A 25636-nucleotide genomic window follows, 5' to 3' on the forward strand; every position below is an offset into this window, starting at 1 on the left:
AGCGTAGCGGAGATCTGGCCGCTGCCACCGCCTGCGGCCCCAGGGCAAGCAGATCGCTGGAGGGAGCAGTGCCGTATCACACGTGTCGTGGTGAAGGAGAGGGTGGTTGGGATCTAAAGCAGCCCCCCACTGGGAGCAGACAGATTGCCAACGCCCGCCTCATCCCCCCACCAGAGGAAAGCCCCTCCGCAGGCGACCCCCCTGCTAACCTCCTCTGGAATGAGAGATTCTTGGGACTTAGGGCAGAAAACATCTGGGGCTTGCCCGGAGCCGGGGTTTCAAGACCACTTCTAGACCCAGCCGTTCACCTCCTCCCCTGCCAATGCATTTGGGGTGGGCACAGCCGTCTCCGTCGTTGGGCCAGGCGTCTCTCCCAGAGCAGGCAGAGGCCCCGGGGTCGATGGGCAGAGGGGAGGCCTGTCTTTCCCAGGGGAGTGAGCGGCCTCGCCCTTGACTGCCTCCCCGGGGAGCGGCGATGGGGTCAGGGCTGTCCACCGGAGCAGTAGTTGCGATTTCCTTTAACTGTGTCATCGCTTTGCTGATCCTCATCCTCTTCCTGATCCTGTGCAAGGCCTGCAGGACCCCGTCCTGCCCCAAGAAGAGCCCAGACATGGACGAGACGAAGAACGAGGAGAAATACCTGCTCCAGCCTTGAGTCGCTCCACGTCCCAGGACAGCTGGGGTGCTGAGGGTTTGAAGGAAGGATTGATAGCTTGTCCCATGGGCTCTCTCCACCAACTAGCTTGTAAGCCAGACCACACAGAGACCCCCAGGCTTGCGTTCAGGAAGCAGCTTGTCCTGCCTTGGACCTGACTGAGGAGCTTGAGCGGTCAGGCCAGCCGGCATCAGTTCCCTCACAGCCACCTGAGGGAGAAGGGAGCGTGTGTCGGGGTGGGGGCTGCCCTGATGAGGGGGCTCTGCAGAACGGACGCTCAGGGGGAAGTGACTCAAAATGAAGAGGAGACTGAGCGGGGCTCGGGGGGGAGTGTGGGAGGCAGGCTGGGCCTTTCACCAAAGGACTCGCGCTCGCTGGACCCCTCTGCCGCGGGGCCACCTGTGCTGGACTCGGTCCTGGCTGGCTGAGCCCCTCGCAAAGGGCTAGTGAGGCTGCATAAAGGAACTCTCATTCTTGGGGGTCTTCCAGCCCCTCTCCCATTGCACTGCCTGGGTTGCAAACAAACCCCTGATGAGCGGGGGCACGGGCAGGCGAGCCTCCGTGGCAGGACGTGCTCCCTGGCGAGCAAGCTCTCTCCAAAACCTCATCTAGCTGGCAGGGAGAGCTGTCTTCAGGCCGTTCTGTTTGCTTGGGGTGGTGTCCTCTGAGGCGCTAGCAGCTGCAGGGACCACCCGTAAGGCTTGGCTTCCCTAGTCCGTGCGGCACGGTGAGCCGGAGGCCGTCACCCATGTGAACGCCATGATAAACAGCCGCTAGAGTCTGTGTGCTGACAAACCCTGTGTGGCCGGCCAGCCGGGAGCAGGCAGCTTGTGATTGTTAAATATAGACGAGGGGGCTGGATGGGTTCGTTTGGGGCTTTGCCTGGCTTGAGAGAGCTCTGGAGTCAGATGGTTTGGGCACGATCCCCAAAGCTATTTAGGTGCCTAATTCCCCCTGAAATCAATGAGATGCTGTAGCTGGGGAGAACTGCTGGCCCCTTCCCACTCCCCGCTATTCCCCTCAGAACTGTCCTCGGGGTCCCAGGCAGCCCCGGTGTCTTGGAGTAGCCTGGCTCAGCTGTGTCCATCCCACCCCTTCTCTCGGCCCCCGGAGCCAGGCACACCCAGTTACCAGCCGCAGCAGGGGTGCTTCCAGCCCAACGCGCTCGCACTGGCTACCAAGCACCCCTGGGCTCTGTGCAGTCTGGGGGTTGGGCAAGCCCAGCCTGCATCCCCCATCTCTCCTTGTTACAGTCCTGTCATTTGCACCGAACGCCATGAACTTAGCCCCTGCCCCGCTGAGGGACCTGCGTGACTTGGCTGTTCCCGGCTGGTCCCTTGGGGCAGAGACAGTCCAGGAGGGAGTGGGGAAAGCTGGCCAGCTGGCTGGGAGGAGAAGGGTGCCCCCTCTGTAGTCAGTGTGTCTTTGTTTCCCTGTGCCGGAGGGCCAGGCCTGCTCAGAGCCCCGCGAGCGCCCAGAATAGCTGCAGCGGCTGTGCGGTCGGTCAAAGGCGATGAGGATTTCTGCCACGGGGATAGCTGGGAGCCTTAGTGGTGCTGGTGCCCCCCCCCCCGTCCTGGGGTCCCTCTGCCCCCTTCCTTTGTGTAAAGGCCCAGCCTTGCTGGGAGCAGACCTGCTGGCTGCCAGGGCATTTCTGCTGGGAGGCCCGAGGCTGTTCCTGTAAGTGACCTTTTCAGAGCACGCGGCTCCTTTTTCCCCCGTCTCGGCCCTTCCGCCCCCTCCTGAGGGTTGTACCCTCAGCCCCATGGCAGGCTCTCCTCCTGCTTCCAGCCAATCCCACCCACTGGGTTCCTCGGTGCTAGGGAGGTCTGCTGCAGCTTGGGAGCCTGGTGTTGCATCCGCACGCGCGGGGCTCCAGGTCGGGCCCCAGGGGCTGTGACATCACACACGTCCCCTTGCCAGCCCTTTGTGACGTCACACGCAGGCGTTAGGGTTACGGCAATTCACCATCAAGCGTAAACTTCTGAAAGGGGAGCGTGTCCCTGCCCCTGGGCTGCCTGGCCGCACCTGGAACATTTGCCTGTAGCTGTGTGTCCCCGCAATCACGTTGTCTCTGGCGTGCTCGGCAGCTGGGGGCTCCCTGGGCAGCCCTGAAATGTTGGACAGGAATCAACCCCGCAGATCACCGGGGGCCTGTCATCAGAGCTTCCCACCCGGCCGCTGCCAGCTTCAGCCATGCCAGCTAGAGGTGCCGCTCTGCTTTCTACTGGGGTGGGCACGGGGAACACGCAGTCGCTGCAGCTCCTGGGCCAGGAGTCCTGAGATACCTAGGAGAATAAATGAAAGGATCTTCCAACCCAATGCAATTCAGGCAGCAGCCGGTACTGATGCTAAGGGGTGATGAACGGACTTCACAGCAAACCGGTCCCTGTGGTCCGGCACATCACCATGTGGCTGATTACAGGCACTTGCCCCTGATAGCATCAGCGTTCACAGGCCCGCACAGCCCCCAGTGCCCACCCCCATCCATCCCCTGCCCTCACTTAGCACTCTGCATTATCAGAGCCTCAGTAAATCACCTGCAGCCTAGTTTACAGCCAAGCAATAGGTCGATGCTCATCAGACAAAGGCCTTCGCAGGGGTCTTTGGTGCAGTCATCAACTCTTCTCCCCCTTCCCTTGAGTCAGCACAGCTGTTGCAATAAGCACGCTTGTGTGTGTGTGGGTGTCTGGGTTGTATGCCCAACACAGCTGGGTTGCCAGCAGGGTCCCCTGGGGCAGGATCTGTGCTCCTCACCCAGGTGGCTTTTGTTCTTTCACTTGCTAAGAGGCAGAGTGACTATGTTTCCTTTTGGCTTCTCATGGTAATGATGCGCCGTCAGGTGTAACGTCCCTTTGCGGTTGTGTTTTTACTAGACTAATAAAACTATCGTAAATAGGAAGCTGCTTTGTGCTCTGCTTTGATTTTGTCACTGAGCCAGAAGAAATCTAGGGCAAGATTTCCAGGGGAGCGTGCTCCCGAGCTCTGCAGGCAGAGGGTACAGGGCGAGGAAGGGTCATCTAGCAGTGAGAGCTGGGGTTGGGTTTTTGGATGCATGGGGTAGGCTATGCACATCGCTCGCAGTTCCAGGCTCACATATTACACTTACAGGGTCTGGCCTCCAGGAGGAATGTGAGTGTACTTACCACAGTGATGGAGCAAGGTCTATTAGAGCCGGCTCATCTCCCTACCTTCCATCCCACGCTGCGGCCCCAAGCAGGGTGGGCTCCCAGGGTCTTTAAGACAGGACACTGCTGCTCTAGGACTGGGGTTGCTGGGTGGCTCAGAGACGCTGGAATACCGCTGCTTCACCCCTGCCCTAAATCTGGCTCTTAGCAAGCAGGCCAGGGTGGTGTGAGTGGGGCTGGCAGGGAATGTGGGGTCCAATGGGTCTGTGTTGTGACCATGCTGAGGCCCAGCCTGCGGGCTGTCCTCAGCCAGGTAAATGCATGCGAGTGGCAGCTGGGAGGGCCAAGTACCAGTCATGTAGAGGGTCCGATCCACTCTGGTGCTGAGCACTCACTGAACGCAGGGGGAGCTGATGGTGCTCAGGTGGCAATCAGCACCCTGCTGGGTCAAGGCCAGGCTAAGGAGGGGAAAACGGACAGGCTAAGCCCTGGAGTCAGCCAAGGCTGAGAAGGCAGTAGCTCTAAGAGAGGCTGCAGTGGTAACAGCTTTGCGTGCACCTCCTGCGTGGAGTCGAGCTGAGTCAGGCATGAGCACAGAGCCGGCGCGCCGGGGCGTTCAGCTCCTCGGGGAGCAGCAGCCCAGATCGGCAGGGCTGGCTGGCAGCCACTGTGCCATTCATGGGGCACAGACAAGAGGGTGTGCGGGCACGTGCTCCTGTGCAGGGATGTGGGTGCAGATGTGGTTGTGGGCATGCAGTCAGGGTGTGTGTGAGCATGAGCAAGTGTGAGCATGGGGTGACAGGATACATGGGGCTGACACGGGCCTCGCATGAGTACAGGGACCCGGCGTGGGGCTGACATGCCAACTTGGAGAAAACCAGTCCTGGTAGTTCAGAAACAAACACCTAACCGATGCCAATGTTGTCAGTGGGCTGTGGAGATTTGAACGCAGCCTGACAGCAACATCTCTGGGCCTCATAATAAATGCTCGGGGAGTTAAAGACCGAGTTCTGTGGGCCTCCCAAGCTCTACAGGAACGACCAGACAGTGCCCCAATAAAACGAGTACTAAAGCAATTCGGCCGTACCGGTCAGCCCCTTCTCGGAAACGGGAGGGAAATTTGGGACCCAACTTTAATAGTCAGTTACATTTGTTGAAACAAAACCCCAATGGACCCCTTCACGGCGGACGTTCAGCAACCCCCAACCCACCCACCCCCAAAAGCACCGCTCCCCCCCCAAAGGCCCACAGGATGCTGGCAATCGCAGCTGCAGAGCAGACCCGGCCCTGTTCGCCCCGCTAATCAACATGCAGACAGGAATATTCCGCTTCTGGTGCTAGCTCAACCAAAGCAGCAAATAATAATCCCTCTGCCCCAAAGCAGGAAAGCAGCTAAAAGGATATGCAAATGAAAGCCCCATCCCAGCATACAAATCTTTGCTCAGTAGCAAAAACAAATGAACACAAAAAGCCAATAAAACCTTGCAAGGATCATGCCAGCAAGTACTGCGCCCCAGTCACGGCAGACACTCCCCAAAGACAAGCAGTGACCACAAACTGGATGTGGGACACTGAGTGGCACAAGGCGGGCCAAACCCAGAGAGGGGCTTTATGCAGACAATGTGCCCAAAAGGCTGGAGACCTGCTCACTCCAGTGTTCCACATAGAGGAGGGAGGGCAAGAAAAGGATTGCATCAGCTCCTCAGATGTGTGCAGACTTTTCAGCGAACAATGAGGCCACACTGCCCCTGGGCGAAAGTAGGGAGACGGCATACGTGGCCTCATACTGCAGCCCAGCCCTCGGCTGGATCGGGCCTGGACTGTGATGACATATGGACGCTGGTGAGCAAAGCCTGAGTGTACCTGGTTCAGACACACCTGGGGGCTGGGGCCCATTGACACACATTGGCAAGGCTCACAGGCATGTGAGTGGAAATGACAGCATGTTTATGGGGCAGGGGATAGGGAGAGGGATCGACACTGTGAACTCTCCAAGTCTTTTCAGTGGACTGGAAGTCCAGCCTCTGATTGGGGGCTTGTCATTGGCTGCCTTACTGCTTTATTTGGAGCAATGGTTGGAAGTAAATAGGATGAACTTCAATAAGGACAAATGCAAAGCACTCCACTTAGGAAGGAGCAATCAGTTGCACACACACAAATGGGAAATGACTGTCTAGGAAGGAGTCCTGCAGAAAGGGATCTGGGGGTCACAGTGGATCACAAGCTAAATATGAGTCACTGTGTAACACTGTTGCAAAAAAAGCAAACATCATTCTGGGCAGTATTAGCAGGAGTGTTGAAAGCAAGACATGAGAGGTAATTCTTCCGCTCTACTCCACGCTGATAAGGCCACAGCTGGAGTGTTGTGTCCAGTACTGGGTGTCACATTTCAGGAAAGATGTGGACAAATTGGAGAAAGTCCAGAGAAGCACAACAAAAATGTTTATAAAGGTCTAGAAAACATGGCCTGTGAGGGAAGATTGAAAAAACTGGGTTTGTCTAGTCTGGAGAAGAGAAGACTGAGAGGGGACATGATACCAGTTTTCAAGTACATAAAGGGTTCTTACAAGGAGGAGGGAGTAAAATGTTCTCCTTAACCTCTGAGGAGGGGGAAGAAGCAATGGGCTTAAATTGCAGCAAGGGTGGTTTAGGTTAGACATTAGGAAAAACTTCCTAACTGCCAGGGTGGTTAAACACTGGAATAAATTGCCTCGGGAAGTTGTGAAATCTCCGTTATTGCTGATTTTTAAGAGCAGGTTAGATAGCCACCTGTCAGGGATGGTCTAGCTCAGGGGTGGGCAATAATTTTCGCAGAGGGGCCACTCCACAAATTTTGGTAAGTCGTCACGGGCTGCACATTTCTACTATATAAATGGAGGGGGTGCGGGGTCTGGGAGGGAGCTTGGGTGCAGGAGCGGGTTCTAACCTGGGGCAGGGGGTTGGGGTGCAGGCGGGGGTGCAAGGTGCAGGCTCCGGCCGGGAGGTGCTTACCACAGGCAGCTCCCAGCTGGCGTCACAGCAGGGCTCAAGCAGGCTGCACTGTGGCACGTTTCTGCATGTCCCTTGGTGGGGGGGCAGCGGGTCTCCGTACGCTGCTCGCACCCCCAACCCTCCCCCCTCCCCCAGCTCCCATTGGCCTGAGTGCCCCGCTGCACCGTGGGACTTTTAGCGGCCAGGACATTGCAAGGGGACAGCCAAAGAGCCTGGCGGGCCAGACAGAAATGTTAGGTGGGCCAGATCCGGCCCGTGAGCTATATTTTCCCCACCCCTGGTCTAGATAATACTTAGTCCTGCCATGAGTACAGGGGACTGGACTAGAAGACCTCTCGAGGACCCTTCCAGTTCTATGATTCTCTGTTTCTATTTGCCCGCTGTCTGATGCCTGGTATGGCTGGCGTGCCCAGCCCAGCCCAGCCGTAGTTTGGCCAGTGCTGGGAGAGCCACGCAGTGGGTGCTGCCCTGTTTGCAGTGGGGCACTCCTAGAGCACAGAGGAAGGAGGAGAGACTGGAGGTGCAGTGATTAAATACAGGCAGAAAGTCTCACTGCTCAGTGACACGGGTCCTGTCTTTTCAGGACACGCTTGGGAAACAGCCAGGGGGTGAACATCGGTAGAAAGAGCATGCCATGATGACGTGCTGGAGCCCTCCAGAGAAGAGACTCAGCAGGAAAGGCCAGAGAGCAGCCCAGAGGCCAGCTAGCAGAGGACATGAGGATGGGCGCTGAGGGACGCAGGTGCTGTTGGGCTGGGCCAAAGCCACGGGGCAATTCTGGACTGTACGAGGAGGGAACAAGTTCTGGTTAAGGGGGTGATTTTCCACAGGCTAAGAGGCAGCTCTAGGCCCCTCACTCCCACGGAAAGCCGACGAGATCTAATTCCACTTTGTGCCTTTGAAAACCCCTCCTTAAACAGAAGGGACCCTCCATCACCACGGATGAATCTGCTCCTCTAGGCTGCTATTTGAAAGATTGTCCCAGTGGAAGGCTTTAAAAGGCATTTGTTTAGGGCAGGGTTCTCCAGAGGGCTGGAGGAGCAGCCTGCTGTGCTTTGGTGATGCCCTGAAGCGTGCAGGAATGACAAGGCCAGGCATTACTCAGACCTCTCAGAGACATACTATTAAGCTGGGCTAAATAAAGCCCTGAGTGAATCAGCGCCGGTGGGTGGAGTGAGATGAGTAAGGCCTGTTTGAGGGGCACCTCCCTCTCTAGCTAGGGGTTGTGATCCACAGGAGAGAATGAATGTGTGAAACCTGGGCTGGTTCAATGTGCTGGTCAGCGTATGAATGGCTGAGGACCTGCAGGGACCCCAGGATTGTGAGGAGGACATCCATATCTGCCATCAGCGCCCTGTGCTCTTGTGGGTCGGGATTTCCTTGCTCTGTGTATTGCCAAGCAGCCTTGTCGGAAGATTATTTCCACCCGTTAGGTCTCTGGTCCCCTAATGACTGGGGACTCTGCCCAGTCCAGAGATGGGCCTGAATCGCCCCTAGACCTTGGGGTATTCAGGGCGTGGGTCCCTTGCAGCTCGCCGCCGTTTCCAAGTGCCACACCAGTGGAATCGAAGAGTGAGCCTGTGCCCCTGGCGTAAGCTAACCCTGCTCCTTGCTGCAGCCGTGCTGGCGGTGGGGAATCGGAGACAAAGCAGGATGCGTGGGTGCTGCCGGCTCCCCCCTCTCCCAGCTCTGGGAACACACTATGGTCCCAACAGCCTTTTGGATGAACTGGGCCAAATCCATCGCTGGGGTAGTTCTTGAGTCAGTGGCGTTTCACTCGTGTCAAATGTGACTCGGTGTTCCTTTGTGTGTGCAACTGTGACAGCCAAGCTGTCGGCCCCCAGAGCCTCTGTCCCAACCTGAACCCTGCTCTGTCATCTGTGACTGGGGCGCTCAGCTCCTCATGTGCATGGCCGTGGGGACCTGACAGTCACTGAGCCCTGGTCAGGGGCAACGGAGTCTTCCTAAAAGTGGGGGGGCATGAAGCCCCACCCCCTCCATGGCCCCACCTCTTCTCCCCAAGGCCATGCTCCCTGGCCAAGCTGGAAGGCGGAGTCTGGTCAGGGAGCCATGGACCCTTCACCTGGCTGGGGTGGGGGGCCCCAAGAGCAGCCCCTGACCCATGTCCCCGTCCCTCGGACTCCCCAACCAGGGCAGGTGGAGGGTCTGCAGCTCGCCACTGCTGCCCAGGCTCCCTGGGCTGTTCTTACCTGGGCCAGACTCCAGCTTCCGGCCTGGCCGGGGGCGGGGCCTCAGGGGGAAGAGGAGGGACAGGAGGCCGGGCAAAAAGTGGACGTGCCAGGCCCCTTGGACCCACATGTTCCAGCACCCCATAAAAGGTACTTAGGCTCCTAACTCTCCTTGACTTCACTGGAAGCTGGAAGCCTAAATACCTTTGAAGATCTGAGAAAGACAAGGTGGGGAGGTGATATTTTTTATTGGATCAACTTCTGTTGGTGGGAGGCACAAGCTTCCAAGCTACACAGAACCGAGGAGTGCCAAAGCTTGTCCCTTCCACCAACAGAAGTTGGTCCAATAAAGCAAATTACCTCTCCTCCCTTGTCTCTCTCATGTCCTGGAACCAACACAGCTACCAGAACACTGCAAACCACAATGTGAAGGTCTGGGCCTAAGTCCCCATCTCTTTGCTCTTTCTCCTTGAAGCACAGAGCCCCCTACTTGCCTCCCAGGATTAGTATTAACAATCACAGCTGACGTCTCGTTGCATTTACTGCAGACATTTTATTTCAGCTAGAGAGAGGAGAAACAGGCACAAGCCAAGAAATAAAGGAAAGAACCTACCTGAGTCATGTCTGGGCCAAGACTGCACCAAGCCTTGCTACAGTCAGCTACTGATGGTCAGATTTAGATTTGGGATTTTAAGGGTAACAGGACCCATTAGATCATCTAGTCTGACCACTTGCCTTGAGCCTAATAACTTGTGTTTGTCTAACGCATCCTCCAGAGAGGCGGCCAGGTTAGATTTAAAGACTTGCAGAAATGGAGAATTCACCACTGCTCTTGGGAGCTTGTTCCAATGGTCAACCGCCCACACTTGTTAAAAATCTTCGCCTTATTGCTCATTGGGATTTGTCTGGCTTTAACTTTGAGCTGCTGGTTCTGGTTCTGCCTTTCGGCACTAGATTAAAAAGCATGTTGGTACTTGGGATTTTCTCCCCATAAAGGTACTTAGACATCTCAAGCAAGTCGCCTTTTGATCTTCTTTTTGCACTACACAGCTTGAGCTCTTTAAGTCTCTCACCATGTGGAATTTTTTCTAGCCCTCGAATCATTTTTGTGGCCCTTTTTTATTCTTTATTGAACTGGTGCTGGGCTAGAACCGTACCAGCCACATCAGAGGCCGTGTCTGCTCCTCCCCCTCTCTGCTCCCTCTCTCCCCCAGTTCGTAGCAGGATGTTCAGGAAAGAGCTGGGCTCCACTCCCGGGTGTCCGCCCCTTTCCAGGAAGAGACCAGCACTTAGTGAAGCACAGCTCTTTGTTGGTTCCATAGACCCACCCATAGCCTCGCCCCATGACATCACTCCATGAGGGCACACATCCAGGTGTAACACCGACAGGCCCTGGTCGTCGTCACGTGGGATCGAACCTGGGACCTCTGGAGTTTAGTGCATGAGCCTCTACTGCATGAGCTGAAAGCCATATGGGTGTTAGCTAAGGCTGTAGAGCAGACTCATGAATCTCTCTCTCTAAGTCGTCTCGGTGCCACTAGGTGGGACAGAAACCACACCCGGGAGGTGTGTGGGTTACACGGGCGTCTGGGGATTTGTTCCTTCTTTCCCCAGCCCCTGGGGACACATCCGCACTGGGTATGTTCATTCTCCACTCTTGGAAGCTCTTAGTGTGGAAAGGGAGCAGAAGCTTTTGTCGTGTGCAGTGATGGGGGATTATGGGGGTGTTTCCCAGTGTGGATGCCCCATAGGGTACTACTACTCCCCTTTCTTCCACCAGCAGAGGCTGTGCTGCCCTCCAGCCTCCTCTCCACCGACGAAGAGCAAGCCCGTTACGTCCATCAGTTGGTCAGCCACGCAGCGAGGCAGCCCCCTTTCTCTCCATGAACCCCAGGGCTGAGATACTCCCTAGCTTGTGCAGCCAGCACCTCCCTCTCCATGAATTCCAAGCCCTTCACCTTGCCGGCTGAGAATGATATGCTGGAGGGTAGGCAGCCAACACCTCCCAGCCAGCCCCAACCTGTCACCGGACACCCAGAGGGTCCAACCCTCCTTCCCACCCGCCCAGGAGCAGCTACAGAGCAGTTTCCTCTTTAGCACACGAGGCCGAGGATTGCAAAAGCCGCGCGGAATCAGCCATGGATGGCAGGAACGGCAGGTGGCCCTTGCTCCCTGTACCACTTCCCTGACTGGAGACAGATGCCATCACCCACCAGGTCTGTACCAGTGCATGCGGAAGATGGTGGCGTTTCTGCCAGTGAGGAAGGGCGTGTGCAGGACAGGGGTGGAGAAGGGGGGAGTGGCTGCACAATGCCGACCCCTTTGTTCTGGTACCCCAGACCCGATCTGGGAACACTGACTCCAGTGGGGGGCACCGCTCAGCAATGCAGCAGCCCACCAGGACACAGGTGTGAGATGGTGGCACAGCACTCAGGTCGGGGCCTGATCCTGCAGTCCCCAAGCAGACACAGCTCTTAGTGGAGTCACGGGGAACTTTGCTAAGGACTGCAGGATGGGGCCTTGGCTGTGTGATACGCCATGGTCTCAGAGGGTGGCCATCTCCTCCCCTCAGCCTACAGGTAGGAAGAAGCCAGCGCAGCCCGAGTGACAGCTCTGCAGACTAACCTCCTTTCAACGCGTTTATTTGGATGCAGAAGCCAAGTGTTCCTGCTGTGTATGAGACGGGAGGCTCAGGGGGATGCTACTTGCACGGTAAACAGGAGCCTGTCAAAGGAGAACCTGTTTGCAGAGCCTGGTGCTTCCCGGCACGTGGACGGAGAGGAGCCAATGTGCAGCTGGGAGCGGGCTGGGCTTCCTTCCTCTCTCTCACTTTGCGGGCTTGTTGGCCGGTTCCCTCACTAGGTTTAGCAGCTTGTCCAGCTTCGCGATCTCCACCTCAGGGCCCTTCTGAATCTCTTGGCCTTTCTTTTCCTAGAGAGAAAACAACAAGTCCCAGCTGTTAGTGGAAAGGACCCCACCGACTCACCCGGAGCAGGCTGGCCAGCGGGGCCAGTGAGGGAGCAGGGCCTCTTGGCCTTGCTGAGCCAGGAAGTTGATCCCAGAGAATGCGACAGCGGGAAGTCCATTGAGGCTGATCCCCCCTCCTTCATCCCCCACATCAAGCCCAAACAGCCAGGCTTTGGGTGTGTGGGGCCCTGCAGGGCTAAGTGGGGGTGCTGAATCAGGCTATGCAGTAGGGTTATTGCATTCTCACCCACTGCTTAGTTAGTGCGTGGGGAGTAAGCCAAGGACAGTAAATCCAGTGGCCCCAACCTGCCTCTCCCGGGGCCCTGCCACCAAATCCATCTCCGTGGCTGCATACAGTGACATGGGCGACAAATGCTGTCTGCACAGCCCATCTCCCTGGTGCTCTCCGTCCAGGGATGTGAAGGGTGCGTCCAGCAGACAGAAGCGGTCAATGGCTGGCTATTCCTATGGCACATTCCACCCCAACGGCTCCAAGAGCCACCTTCCAAAACTACACCCAGGGACTCGCTTCCCCAGCTGGGACGTGCAGCTCACCTGAGTGCCGCACAACAGTTTAGGGAAGGAAGTCAAAAAATAGCGCATCAAACTGGCAATGGGGGAAGGGGGATAGGTGGGGTCAGGTTGGGGAAGGGGGCATTGTTCAACCAAGTGCGAGCACCTGGGCTGGGATCATGGCTAACGTTTTGCAGCCACACAGACCCCTTGTTTCCTTTGCCCATTCTCACCTACGTGCCTCCTTCCACACCACCTACTAGTGTAGGTAAGGAATACCTTCCCAGTCGCCTTCCTCATTCAAAACCCTCCGGCGCGCTGCCGCCATGTTGCTGACGAGCCACGAGTGATCATACACACTCATTAAAGACCGTTAGACTGAAACCCACATCCCTTGTCAAAATTGAGTGACCAGGTGAGCTTATTATTAGCCTCTTGTCTTAACCCTACTCCTCCCCAGCTTATGTATATTGACCTCACTAGCGGTGTCAGGTCTAAAATCTATATTTGAATCTCTGCAAGGCAGAGTCTGTGTATGTGGAACATGCCAGGCAAACTTTTGGATGCTAAAAATTATTAATCACTATTCTCTTGCAAGACGCGCCTTGGAATCTTTACCCGTTGGGATGTCAGCTCATCTGAAAGACGATACTTCCCCCACACAGCGCCCCTGAGCCCCACGCCGCCAGGGTGTTGTTCACGGCTAATGCACCAAAGCAACTTCCTGCGATCGGGATTTCCTTGCGGGTCTCCCTTCCAGCTACCAACCAATACACCCAAACACTGCTTAGCATAAGAGATCGACGGGGCTTGCAGCATGCGGGGGCTGGAGCTGCATGACAAAACTTGGCTCTGCGCTGGGGCTGGTTCCTTTGGACCTCCTAGCTCAGCAGTGATGGTTCGTTTCACCGGCCAGCTCACTGCTGGCCCAGCAGGGATAAACAATACCCAGGCACTCTCTCCCATGCACGGTTCCGAGGACAGTGGTGGTAGCATGTGTCCAATGGAGTCTAAGAAAAGATGCCCCCCTGCACCAAGTGCCGGAGCTGTCACGGTCTGCTCGAGTCTAGACACAGAGGCAATTAGGAAGGAGCAGGAGCCAGCTGCCAGCTCTCCTCTCCTGTTAAAAATAAAACGCTCAGACAGGGCCATTTGCCAGTTCCAAGCAAGTTAACATCAGTGGGAAGAAAAGGGAGCAATTACCTTTTAAAAACGGCTCTATTTGCCTGCACGTCATACACTGACGAGAGCATGGCTGACCCAGGGAAACGACACGTGATGAGCCTAGCGCCGTCCTCTTCCATAATCCTCCCGCCCAACTGGATGTCACAGATTTCAGCTGACTCACGGCGCAAATTTACTCTGTGGCATGGATTACACACTGTCAGGAGTGATTCCCCGGAACAGCAATTTAACGGGCGCCTGGGATGTAATTTTAGCAAACGAGCAGATGCCTCTATCATTTCCCCGGTTTTGACAAAAAGATAAACGTCGGGAGAGGGAGGGTGGCAGAGGAGGAGAGATGGCTCAGCACTAAATGTCAAACTCTATTATCTCTTTTTTGTGTGTGAAGAATAAATAAATTCCCCCGAGCGCAGATTTTGTTTGTACTGATGGGATTTTCTGTAGTTACTGCTAGATTAGACTCCAAAGACTCCTGCATGCTGCCTCAGGATTAAATGTCAGTGGCGGTGTGTACTGAATGGAGAATAACCCACATACAGAGAGTACAGGGGAAAAACCATCGCAGCCTCCCATCCAGGTTGCTCGCATTATTTACTACATTTTCCACTGAATGCATCCCATGAAGTGAGCTGTTGCTCACGAAAGCTTATGCTCTAATAAATTGCTTAGTCTCTAAGGTGCCACAAGTCCTCCTTTCCTTATTTACATTGGTGTGGTCAGATGTAGTATGGCTAAGGCATGGTCTATACCATTAGGAGACACTGAGATGTTTCCACCTCAACAGCCAGCCATGTACTAGCGAGATGCAGATATCCATATAGTTCTCATCTGAGACAGATAACACCTTTGCCCAGCTAGCTCACCTTGCAGAAGAAGTAAGCAGCTGCGTGACCAGCAGCTGGCTCAAACTCAACACGAGTTGCAGGACTGAGATGAAAAGGTTGCAGAATCCAGGATGGCTCCGTGTTTTGGTGACATCCATGCACTGATTGTCAGAGTTGCACTGGACTCTGTGCTACACCTGGCTACCCAAGCTGCTGCAGTAGCCAGAAATACCTTTTTCCAGCTGCAGCTGCCAAGAACCCTGCCCCCTCTTTCCTACCCATAAAGATCACACCCTTTTTACTGCAAATCTTGAGTAATGTTGTGCCCTCCACTAATGGTGGCAGACAGAGAAAATGCAGCCGGTTAAGAACAACCAGGTCAAGCAGAACAGGTAGGTGTGAAAGCAGTACACCATTCCCCACACTGGCTCCCTATTCCATGCCAGATACAGTTCATGGTTCTGGTCCCCATCTTCAAAGGTGACAGTGAGCTAGGGCCCAATTACATGTTAGGCCATCTCACTCTCTCCATCAGCCCCAGAACACTGATCACACAGGAACAATGCAGCTGTTGGTACCCAGAACAAAGCTCGATGGGGCTGAGGACAAGCTATTATTGGGGAAGAGAACCCAGCTATAGAACTGTACTGAGCCTTGGTCCTAGGACAGATGCATGCCGTCCAGTACCCTATTTCAAGGTTCTGGCTGACCACCTGAGTCAGGTGACCAAGGATCACGTGACAGCTCAGAGGCAGCGTTTCCTGTAAGAGGGAGCCTGCTCAGTGGGAGACCCAAAGTCAGGGCCAGGTAGAAGGTTGGATAGGACACAGCTGCGGGGAATAGGGGTGCAAACCTCAACTGAGAAAGGCCAGGCAGCAAGTCCTGGGTTTCAGGACGGAACTACAGAGTGTGTGAAAATTTGGGTTCAGTTGACACTGTAGTGTTTCTCAAATACAAAAGACCCAGGAGACAGAAACTGAAATTCCGCTTTCAGGCCATGCTGGCTGGTGCACCAGCCCATGGGTCACACGCACCATTAGCCTCAAGAGATCCATTAGGCCGCAAGGCAAGAGGCATCTGTTTGCACCTGCTGTCGCTCAGTAGAGGTGGCAGCCGTAGCCACAAAAGTCCAGGCCTGATCACCACTGTGTCACTGCCGTTTTATGTTTCCATAACGCCACTGATTCAACAGCGATAGACCAAGATGGAGATGGAGAAATGTAGTGGTGAATCAGGCCCTGCGACTACAGTCCCCATTCTGAAGATGGGACAGTGAACACAGACCTAACTAGGCCCACAATGAAGCTTACCATCTCCTGTCCTGGGTGCCTAGACGTTACAATGATTGGTGGAAGTTAGCTTATGATGGGAGCAGCCACAACGTGTTATCTTTGTCAAGATGGGCTTTATGACCTGTTTATTAAGGGCAGCAAGTCCCAGCGTCAAGAATGATTCTACAGCAAAAGTCGGCAAAGTACCAGGGACTTCCCTCCCTCTGGCTCCCATGACTGCCCCTGGGTTGTTAGCTAGGGGTGGGGTGGTATGGCCAGGGAACGCATGCATGGAAAAGACAGAGCTCATCTGCCGTAGTGCCCACATGGGGAGTAAGGCATGAAGACCACTCCTGCTCTGCTGTTCTGAGGCCTTTCCATAGGGAAGGATTCGTTCCCTCCTTCTCTGGAAAAACTGCCTAGGGAATAGCCCAGCGTCATGGCACATGGCACTTCGTTAATAGCAGTATTGGGCCTATAACACATAGCTGAACTCATCTGATTCCGTCTAGATGGCAGTGGCATGCATGCACATGCCCATGCTTTAATCAGCTCAGCAGTGCTGGATGTGAGAGCCGCAGGAAGGGACATCATCCTATGGGGCAAACTGAGAAAGGAAATTGACCTTTCCTAGCAATGGCAGGCGAGATCTAAGCTGGCAATGCAGGTGTTTGTTTCCCTTCTGTGCTCAGAGGCGATACGTGAATGTGTTGCTGAAGCTGAGCTCAGGTGGAGGTTCAGCTTTCACAGCCTGACGCCTGACACCAGCACGGGGCAAACCGTGACGCATTCTGAGACTCACGGCAAAGATCCCCGCTCCCTCCTCATTACGCAAGGGCCAAGGCTGCCGCTGCTCAGGCCGCATGGACGGGTCCCCGTGCCTACACCTTCATCGCTCCAAAATGCAAACAGAGGGGAACTGATGACTGGTCATTACAGCTCTCTGCAGCCACTAGAGCAAACCCAAGGGTGGGCACCTCAGGGGTTTCCTCAGTATGAGAAGTGACAGCTCCCCAGTAACAGTGAAGGAATGAAACTGTCCAACGGGTCTTTTTTGGAGGGGGGCAAGTCAGAGCATCCCGTTATTTGTCCTTCCAAATCTGCTCCTCTGTGAGCTGCACAAACAGCTGGCAGATCACGGGGGCAGTGTCACAGGTCTTCAGTGCTGAGGTTTATAAGTGACAGCCATTCATTCTGTGATGTGGAACGGCCAGTTCCGTGGGAGATGGCGGCCAGCTGGCTGGGAAGCATGGATAAGGGAGAAGGGAAGCTGAAGTCAGGAGAGCACATTCAGGGGAGCGGGGATAAGGAGTGGAACAGATCCGACGGGGCCATGAAATGAAGAGCAAAAGGAGACAGTGCATTCAGCTTCCTTCCAATGGACACAGCAATCGATGCACTAAAACCGGATAGGAATACCTGTAATCCACACACCTCCTGGGCGTGGTGCTCTGTCCATTTAGTGGCACCGAGCCCACTGAGAGAGAGATGAATGAGTCTGCTCTACACACAGTTGGCTTTCAGCTCATGCAGTAGAAGCTCATGCACTAAGTTCCAGAGGCCCCAGGTTCGATCCCACCTGCCAAAAGGGTGGTGTGGAGGGTCTGTCGGTGTTACGTAGCCAGCTGGGGAAAGGCTCCTTGGCCAGGAGAAGTGCAGCCTGGGCAATGGTCAGGTTTTCTGTCTGGGGGGGCTGGGGGCAGCACAGACATCCTGAACGGTGCCAATCAGAAATGAAGCTAGCAACAGGGGCAGAGTGGGAGACCTGGGCTGCTGCAGTCTCCCCAGTAGGCTCTGACCGGAGCGATTGAGCACAGCCGCCGGGCAGAGGGGCCGAGGATGAGCCTAGCTGATTCAGCCCCACAATAACGGCTTGGGAGAAGTGCCCTGCCTGTGTTTGAATACCTGGTCAGTTTAGTGCACTATGGTTACTGTGAAGGGGAGAGACTGGGTCTGGGCTTTCCAGAGACCGTTAGGAAATTGCACACACAAATGCGGTAACTGCGCACAACTGCAGCCATGCAATCGCACAGACATTTTTTCACACACACCAAGACCTCTAGCAACTGCACATTTCACCTTAAATGTTTCACTGCATGTTTTGATTTGTAGCAGTGTCTAGCCAAAAACATCCCCTTCTCTCACTGATTTGCAACCTGGGTGCTATCCTCCACCCCAGAAATGGCTGCATTTCAGTGATGAGGTGACTGCTCTACACATACAGGATCAGATACTTGGCTGCAGCTGAGGAGCACACACTGCTATGTGGGGGGGAGGGGTGCCAAGGTGGTGTAAAGCTCACCTCTGTTCTCCCTATCCTGCTGCCACGGTGGGAAGTATAAGTTAGAGAAGCCCTCAGACTGCTCTAATTTATGCTGCCTACTAACAGCACCAAGGGGCTGAAACCACAGCTCAGGACTGGTGCACTGTAGAGGCATTCAACCACACCACCTTCCTCTGGCCACACCTCCTGCGGGAGCTGAAGATGCTAATTGGAGCCTCTACGCTAACTCTCCTTTCCTGGAAGACCTCCCTTGCACTTGGGTGATTCCCCCCAGGGCCAACTACACCAGCTCTCCAGTAGTACAAAGGGACTGCACTGGAAAGTGCAAAATGCTTTGGGGTCCTTTGGGCAAACTGGTGCTCTGCCCTGATGAAACCAATGAGTGCCATGGAGAACAAATTAAAACAACCGGAACAGGTGCTGAGGAGGAGAGTTTTTTAAAAGCAATACTCAATCTTGGGGAAGGAATGCTTGGCTTGTGAAATTCTTGGTGTTCTAGCTTAATCTGATAACAGACGGAGCTGGGTCTGAGCTGAATGGGAATGAACTGAATTTTCTTCGCTCCGAGGAGGGATGTCTTACTTCTGCAGAATTCCTTCTTGCTGGCCCAGTTCCCAAGCCTGGGCATCATATCACGCTCCCCCTGCCCACCCAAGAGCCAAATGGGCGTTTCCCCTAGTTACTAAGGGGCATATCTTTAAAGGTCTATAGGAGTTAGGCACCTAAATACCTTTACAGATCTGGCCCTAATTCCTTTCCCATTGCACACAAGCACTGATTCTCTGATATGCACCGTAGGAATGCACATCTCAAACTGGGAAGCTGTCCTGTGCCTTATTGGCACAAAGAGGGAGCAGATTCTAAAGCCCCTCCACAAATGACATTCACCCCTGTGCTGGGCGCCAGCAAAAGGCCAATGCACCACTGCAATACTTTGTCCAGGTCTGGTGCAATTTCAGAAAGGATGAGGAAAACTTGCAGAGGGTGCAGAGAAGAGCCACAACAGCAATTTAAGGGCTGGAGAAAAGGCCTTACATTGAGAGACCTAAAGAGCTCAATCTGTTTATTTGATCAGAAAGAAGATTGAGAGGTGCCTTGATTACAGCATGTATGTACCTTCAGGAGGAGAGAATGTCAGGCAATAAATGACTTTTCAGTCTTGTGAAGAAAGGAATAACAAGAACCAGTGGCTGGATGCTGAAGCCAGACAAATTCCAACAGGAAATAAAGCACAATTTTTTAACAGCGAAGGTGACTATTGGAGCATACTCCTAAGGGAAGTGGCAGAGTCTCTGTCTCCTGAAGTCTTCAGATCCAACTGGATGCATTTCTAGAAGATGCGTTCACCAAAAACAAATAATTGGGCTCAATACAGGGGTAACTGGGCAAAATTCGCTGGCCTATGATATACAGGAAGTCAGAATAGATGATCTAATGGTTCCCTCTGGCTTTACACTCTATGAATCACTGAAGTCTCATTTAAACCCTGGGCAGAGCTCTGGCCAACTTCAATGGGAGTTCCTCACATGCAGAAGCTGGAGCATCATGTCCAAGACGCGCAGCAGTCACCACCATCCCAGCAAATAATCCAGTGAAACAGACTGAGTACGGGGCCGTTGGCCCCACAGAATGTAACCACGTCCGGGATGACTCCTGAGAGGTGCTGGTGCATCTGCAACATGCACTGGCTCCGTTCAGATGCTCAGCACCTGTCAGAATTTGACTCTTTGTAATCAGGTTGACTCTGCACAGTCTGTGACTATACGCACATTGCTAAAACATCACCCCCAATCACGTGTACATGGACAGGGTTGCAACATGCTTGTCAGACTGGGTTTTAGCATGGTTCTGGATGTGGCACTGGGATACCCTGATCACCTCTTTGCAACTGGGTCAATCAGTCTTCCTGCATCCCATGCCTCTGTGTAGGCTGTCCTCACACAATTCATTGCACCACGCGAGAGACACCCACAGGCCACTCCATTGGCACCCGCAATTGAGGCAGCCCAGATTTTCCCAGAGTGCACTACACCAGTGCAGCTGGGTCACATGGTAGGGACAGGTCAATGCAGTGGACACAGAGTTGTGCTGGGAAAGGTGCTGCTGAGTGGCTGTACAGATATAATGAGTGAGTCAGAGCTTGGTTACCTATAACATGGTTTCAGAGTAGCAGCCGTGTTAGTCTGTAATCGCAAAAAGAAAAAAGAAAAGGAGTACTTGTGGCATCTTAGCGACTAACCAATTTATAACATGGTTATGGTATGAGTATGGTATGGTAGCTGAGTCCTAAGGCAAATCTCACTCAAGTATAAACCCTGTCCCTTAGTAAAGAATATAACAGTTAGAGGGTGGGAGATAGCCCCAGTGGGAAACCGGCAGGGAGAAAAATAATCACATCTTAGCTAGAGTTTTGAAAAAAATGGATGTTTGCAACTGATTGTTATGTGTGGTGAAGGCTGGTTTTTCACTAGTGAAAACTGCCATTGCTTTTCCAAGATGACCAATAAAAGTACTTTAGACCAGAGATCTGTACACCTTGTAGGCCCAAGACAGAGGGAAAAATCCTTCTCTGGCAGAGACTCATGCCCACTTCTTGATCCCCTCTCATCTGTTCTTTGGTCCCCATAGTGAGCTAATGGGTATTCCGGAATGGTGTTTGTCCCAGCGAGTTTACTGGTTGGGACAATATTGTAGTGCAATGTATAACACAAATCTCAGCAGCCCCCGTGAACTTTAGTAATTAAGTGCAGTGGGACATTTTTAAATAAAGTTCATTGGGGCTTCATGAATCACTAGTGGCTGCAATACAGTACAAGGGCAATCTCTGTGTTTAAAAATGTCCTTTCCCACTTTCCCTTCTACACACTAAGATCTTGTGGTATTTTCATTGTATTATTGTCTTAATCCTGCATGATGCCAAGTGCTCTCATCACTGAGAGACTTCTCTAGGAATTCAGGGCACTCAGCACCTCAAAGGTATTTAGGTGCCTAACTACCTTTGAGGATCTGGCCCCTCGTCTGTATCCACTTGTAAAGTGCACTAGGGGCATTTTTAAATCAACAGGCCTGGATAACTTTCATCCAAGAGTTTAAAAGAGTTGGCTAAGAGCTCACTGGCTTGTTAATGTTGATTTTCAATAAGTCTTGGAACACTGGGAAAGTTCTAGAAGAAAGCTCATGTTGTGCCAATATTTAAAAACGGGAAAACAGGGTGATCCAGGTAATTATAGGCACAACAGTCTGATACTAATTCCAGGCAAGATAATGGAGCAGCTGATAATTAAAGAAGGATAATGTAACTCATGTCAATCAACATGTGTTTATGGAAAATAGATGCTGTGAAATTAACTTGATATCTTTTTTTTTTTTTTTTGAGATTACAAGTTTGGCTGAAAAGGTAACAGTGTTGATGGAACAGACTCAGACTTTTCTAAGGCATTGAACTTGGTACCAAAGGACATTTTGATTAAAACACTAGAAAGATATAACATTAACATGGCACACTTTAAATTAATTAAAATCTGGCTAACTGAGGGGTCTCAATATATAATTATAAACGGGGAATCATCATCAAATGGGTGTGTTTCTAGCAGAGTCCCACAGGGATCAGTTCTTGGCCCTTCCCTATTTAAAATTTTTATTAATGACCTGGAAGAAAACATAAAATCATCACTGATAAAGTTTGCAGATGACACAAAAACTCTGGGAGTAGTAAATAATGAAGAGGGCAGGTCACTGAAACAGAACAATCTGGATCGCTTGCTAAGCAGGGCACAAGCAAACAATGTGCTCTTTAATATTACTACATGCAAATGTATACATCTAGGAACAAAGAATGTAGGTCATGGGGACGCTCTCCTGGGAAGCAGTGACTCTGGAAAAGATTTTGGGGTCACGGTGGATAATCAGCTGAACATGAGTTCCCACTGTGATGCAGTGGCCAAAAAGGCTAATGCGATGCTGGGATGCCTCAACAGGGGAATCTCGAGTAGAAGCAGAGAGGTGATTTTACCTCTGTAGTTGGCACTAGGGTGACCGCTGCTGGAATCCTGGGTCCAGTTCTGGTGTCCACAATTCAGGAAGGATGTTGATAAATTGGAGAGGGATCAGAGAAGTGCCATGAGAATTATTAAAAGGTTAGAAAACATGCCTAAGGGCTGGTCTACACTAACGCTGTAAATCAACCTAAATTACACTACTTCAGTTATGTACGTTACCTAACTTAGGTCAACTTACCGCAGTGTCTACACTGCACTGTGTCAATGGGAGATGCTCTCCCATGACTTCCCTTATTGTTCTCGGGGAGCTGGAGTACAGATGTCAACAGGAGAGCACTCTCCCATCGACTTAGTGGGTCTTCACCAGACCTGCTAAATCGACACCTCTGCATCGATTTAGCCATAAGTGTAGACAAACCCTTAGAGTGATAGACTCAAGGATCTCAGTCTATTTAGTTTAACAGAGAGAAGTTTAAGGGGTGATGATTACAGTCTAGAAGTATCTACATGGGGAACAAATATTTAATAATGGGCTCTTCAATCTAGCAGAGAAAAGTATAACACGGTCCAATGGCTGGATGTTGAAGCTAGACAAATGCAGATTGGAAATAAGGGGTACATTTTTAATGGTGAGAGTAATTAATCATTGGAACAACTTACCAAGAGTCGTGGTAGATTCTCTATTACTGACAATTTTTAAATCAAGATTGGATGTTTTTCTAAAAGCTCTGCTCTAGGGATTATTTTGGGAACATTCTATGGCCTGTGTGATATGCAGGAGGTCAGATTACATTATCATAGTGGTCCCTTCTGGCCTTGGAGTCTGAATCTAGGGGTAGCATTTTCAATAGTGCTGTCAAGGTTCCTCCCCCACTCTGAACTCTAGGGTACAGATGTGGGGACCTGCATGAAAAACCTCCTAAGCTTATCTTTACCAGCTTAGGTCAAACCTTCCCTAAAAAAATACAAAATATTCCACCCGTTGTCCTTGGACTGGCCGCTACCACCACCAAACTAATACTGGTTACTGGGGAAGAGCTGTTTGGACGCGTCCTTCCCCCCAAAATACTTCCCAAAACCTTGCACCCCACTTCCTGGACAAGGTTTGGTAAAAAGCCTCACCAATTTGCCTAGGTGACTACAGACCCAGACCCTTGGATCTTAAGAACAATGAACAATCCTCCCAACACTTGCACCCCCCCTTTCCTGGGAAATGTTGGATAAAAAGCCTCACCAATTTGCATAGGTGACCACAGACCCAAACCCTTGGATCTGAGAACAATGAAAAAGCATTCAGTTTTTTACAAGAAGACTTTTAATAAAAAATAGAAGTAAATAGAAATAAAGAAATCCCCCCTGTAAAATCAGGATGGTAGATATCTTACAGGGTAATTAGATTCAAAAACATAGAGAACCCCTCTAGGCAAAACTTTAAGTTACAAAAAAGATACACAGACAGAAATAGTTATTCTATTCAGCACAATTCTTTTCTCAGCCATTTAAAGAAATCATAATCTAACACATACCTAGCTAGATTACTTACTAAAAGTTCTAAGACTCCATTTCTGGTCTATCCCCGGCAAAGACCAGCATATAGACAGACACAGACCCTTTGTTTCTCTCCCTCCTCCCAGCTTTTGAAAGTATCTTGTCTCCTCATTGGTCATTTTGGTCAGGTGCCAGCGAGGTTACCTTTAGCTTCTTAACCCTTTACAGGTGAGAGGAGCTTTCCCCTGGCCAGGAGGGATTTCAAAGGGGTTTACCCTTCCCTTTTATATTTATGACAAGTGCCTAAATGATTAGGAAATTCAATCTCACTGAAAGCCAGTCAGGACCAGGCTGACCTATATAAGAAGGGCTGCTGAGCAGAACAGAAGGAGTCTCTCCCTGGAGGCGAAGGGAGGAGGACTGGCTGCCCTGTAGGAGAGTTGAGAGAGACAGCACCACGGACAGAGCAGTGCTGGGCTACCTGAGGGCTACCAGACTGAGGCCCTGATACAAAGGAGAAGGTGCTAGGGCTGCGGGGATGTGGCCCAGGGAAACAGATGGTGGAGTAGAAGGAGGGGTAGTATGTGGCTGCCGGCGATAGGGTCCCTGGGCCGGGACCTGGAGTAGCAGGCAGGCCTGGGTGCCCTCCCTTTAGCTCCCCCCCACCACCACCAAGGGGAGTGGCCAGTGCATGGATTGCAGTTTGCCACTGAGGTGAGTGGCTGGACTGAGGACTGTCGGGTTCCCCGGAAGGCGAAATGAGAGCTAATTCCCAGGTCAGCCAGCAGGAGGCGCCACGGTGGTGAGTCAAACCCCATCACAAAAGCCAAGGGGACTTTGCCTCCCTAAGTCATGTAGCTACTTTTGAAAATTTAGCTCTACATAAATAATACTTTTCTTCACTTCTGCAATTCAAGTCCTGTGTGTTTAGGTAACACAAACACTTCTATCTCTGGTTTATAGAACAGGATTTCTTGAAATATCTGGAAGACTTCATCTCAGTGCAGGTTGTGGCTCAGATGCTGTCAGATCCGATGAATTTCAAACGCTGTGCATTTTTTCTTTAATTAGATGCTTCTATTCCTTCCCCAATGGTGCTATGCTGTTTGTGAGCAGGTTAGTCATGTAAAAAAAATAATAATTAAATGCTGCTTAGATCCTGCACATATCTGGTCCGAGGAGCAACCACAAAGAAATTAACAAATGTGGGTAAGCCACAGCAGAGCAATCTCACAGATCTAATCCTCACTGGGCCAGCAAGAGTGCTTTCTCATTACAGCGGCAGAATGAAGCAGAATGTGCTAGTCTAAATGGACAGAGGTGAACGGCACCAGCTGTTACTTTCCGGACAAGTGCTCTTGTAGTCCGTGCTGGCTGGAAATGGATCGTTTTAGCATGAAAACAGGGAGTGGAGAGGAACCACCATTAAATATTCAGCTACTCTGTTCATAAAGCACAATACTTTAACACTGTATAAAATGGCTCTCACTTCCATTAGCAGCCTCCTTCTAGCAGAATATGCCTTTAAAGTGAACCATAATAGGCCTTCCCTGGCAGAGAATTTGCTAATTTAGCATTATCCAGTGTCATCATGTGCTAATGCAATGGCATAATACTACTGTTAAGTTCATCCCCAGGTAGCTTTCCAGCGACCCAAGCCCAGGGCACGGGCGTACGAGTGGTGAGCTGGAGAGCTGAGCACATTGATAGCCCCAGAAGTTATGCACAGAAGTAACAAAAAGGGAACTAATAGAGAACCTCGCCTGGAGAAATCAAGTGAAGAAGGGAAAGGAAAACCCCACAGAAGTGCATTCAAAACAGGGGAACAGACAGGAATAAAATGGCATGAGATGCTGCAAACTGTCAGAGGGGTGAAGCCACCATGAGGCCAGCTCCAGTGTGCAGGAGTGAAAGGCCGTACCTGCAGCCGAGCCCAAGCCGTTCTGCTGCGCAGAGCAGCTACTGCTTTTGGTGGTTTCTGGTTTGGGGACCCTAACTCGAGACACCATGCACCTGGTTTTCAGAGAGGCCGAGCACTCACTGCTCCCACTGACTTCAATTGCTCAGCACCTCTGAAAATCAGGCCCCGGGTGTCTCAAGTTGGGCACAGGAATTTAGAGGCCAGTTGGCTCCAAGTTTTGCA

The 25636-nt window shown here is 52.3% G+C and overlaps 1 protein-coding gene across 1 annotated transcript in view; it reads right to left on the bottom strand.

Moving 5' to 3' along the window:
• Nucleotides 1–11593: 11593 nt before the first annotated feature.
• DNAI1 (dynein axonemal intermediate chain 1) overlaps nt 11594–25636 on the bottom strand; it is a 275417-nt gene continuing 261374 nt past the window's right edge. The window contains exon 20 of the mRNA XM_073343359.2: nt 11594–11894. Within this exon, the coding sequence (XP_073199460.2) occupies nt 11790–11894 (105 nt within the window). The 3' untranslated portion in view covers nt 11594–11789. The remainder of the gene's footprint in view (nt 11895–25636) is intronic.

The sequence above is a fragment of the Lepidochelys kempii genome, chromosome 5 (genome assembly GCF_965140285.1).
Source record: "Lepidochelys kempii isolate rLepKem1 chromosome 5, rLepKem1.hap1, whole genome shotgun sequence".
Lineage (NCBI taxonomy): Eukaryota > Metazoa > Chordata > Testudines > Cheloniidae > Lepidochelys > Lepidochelys kempii.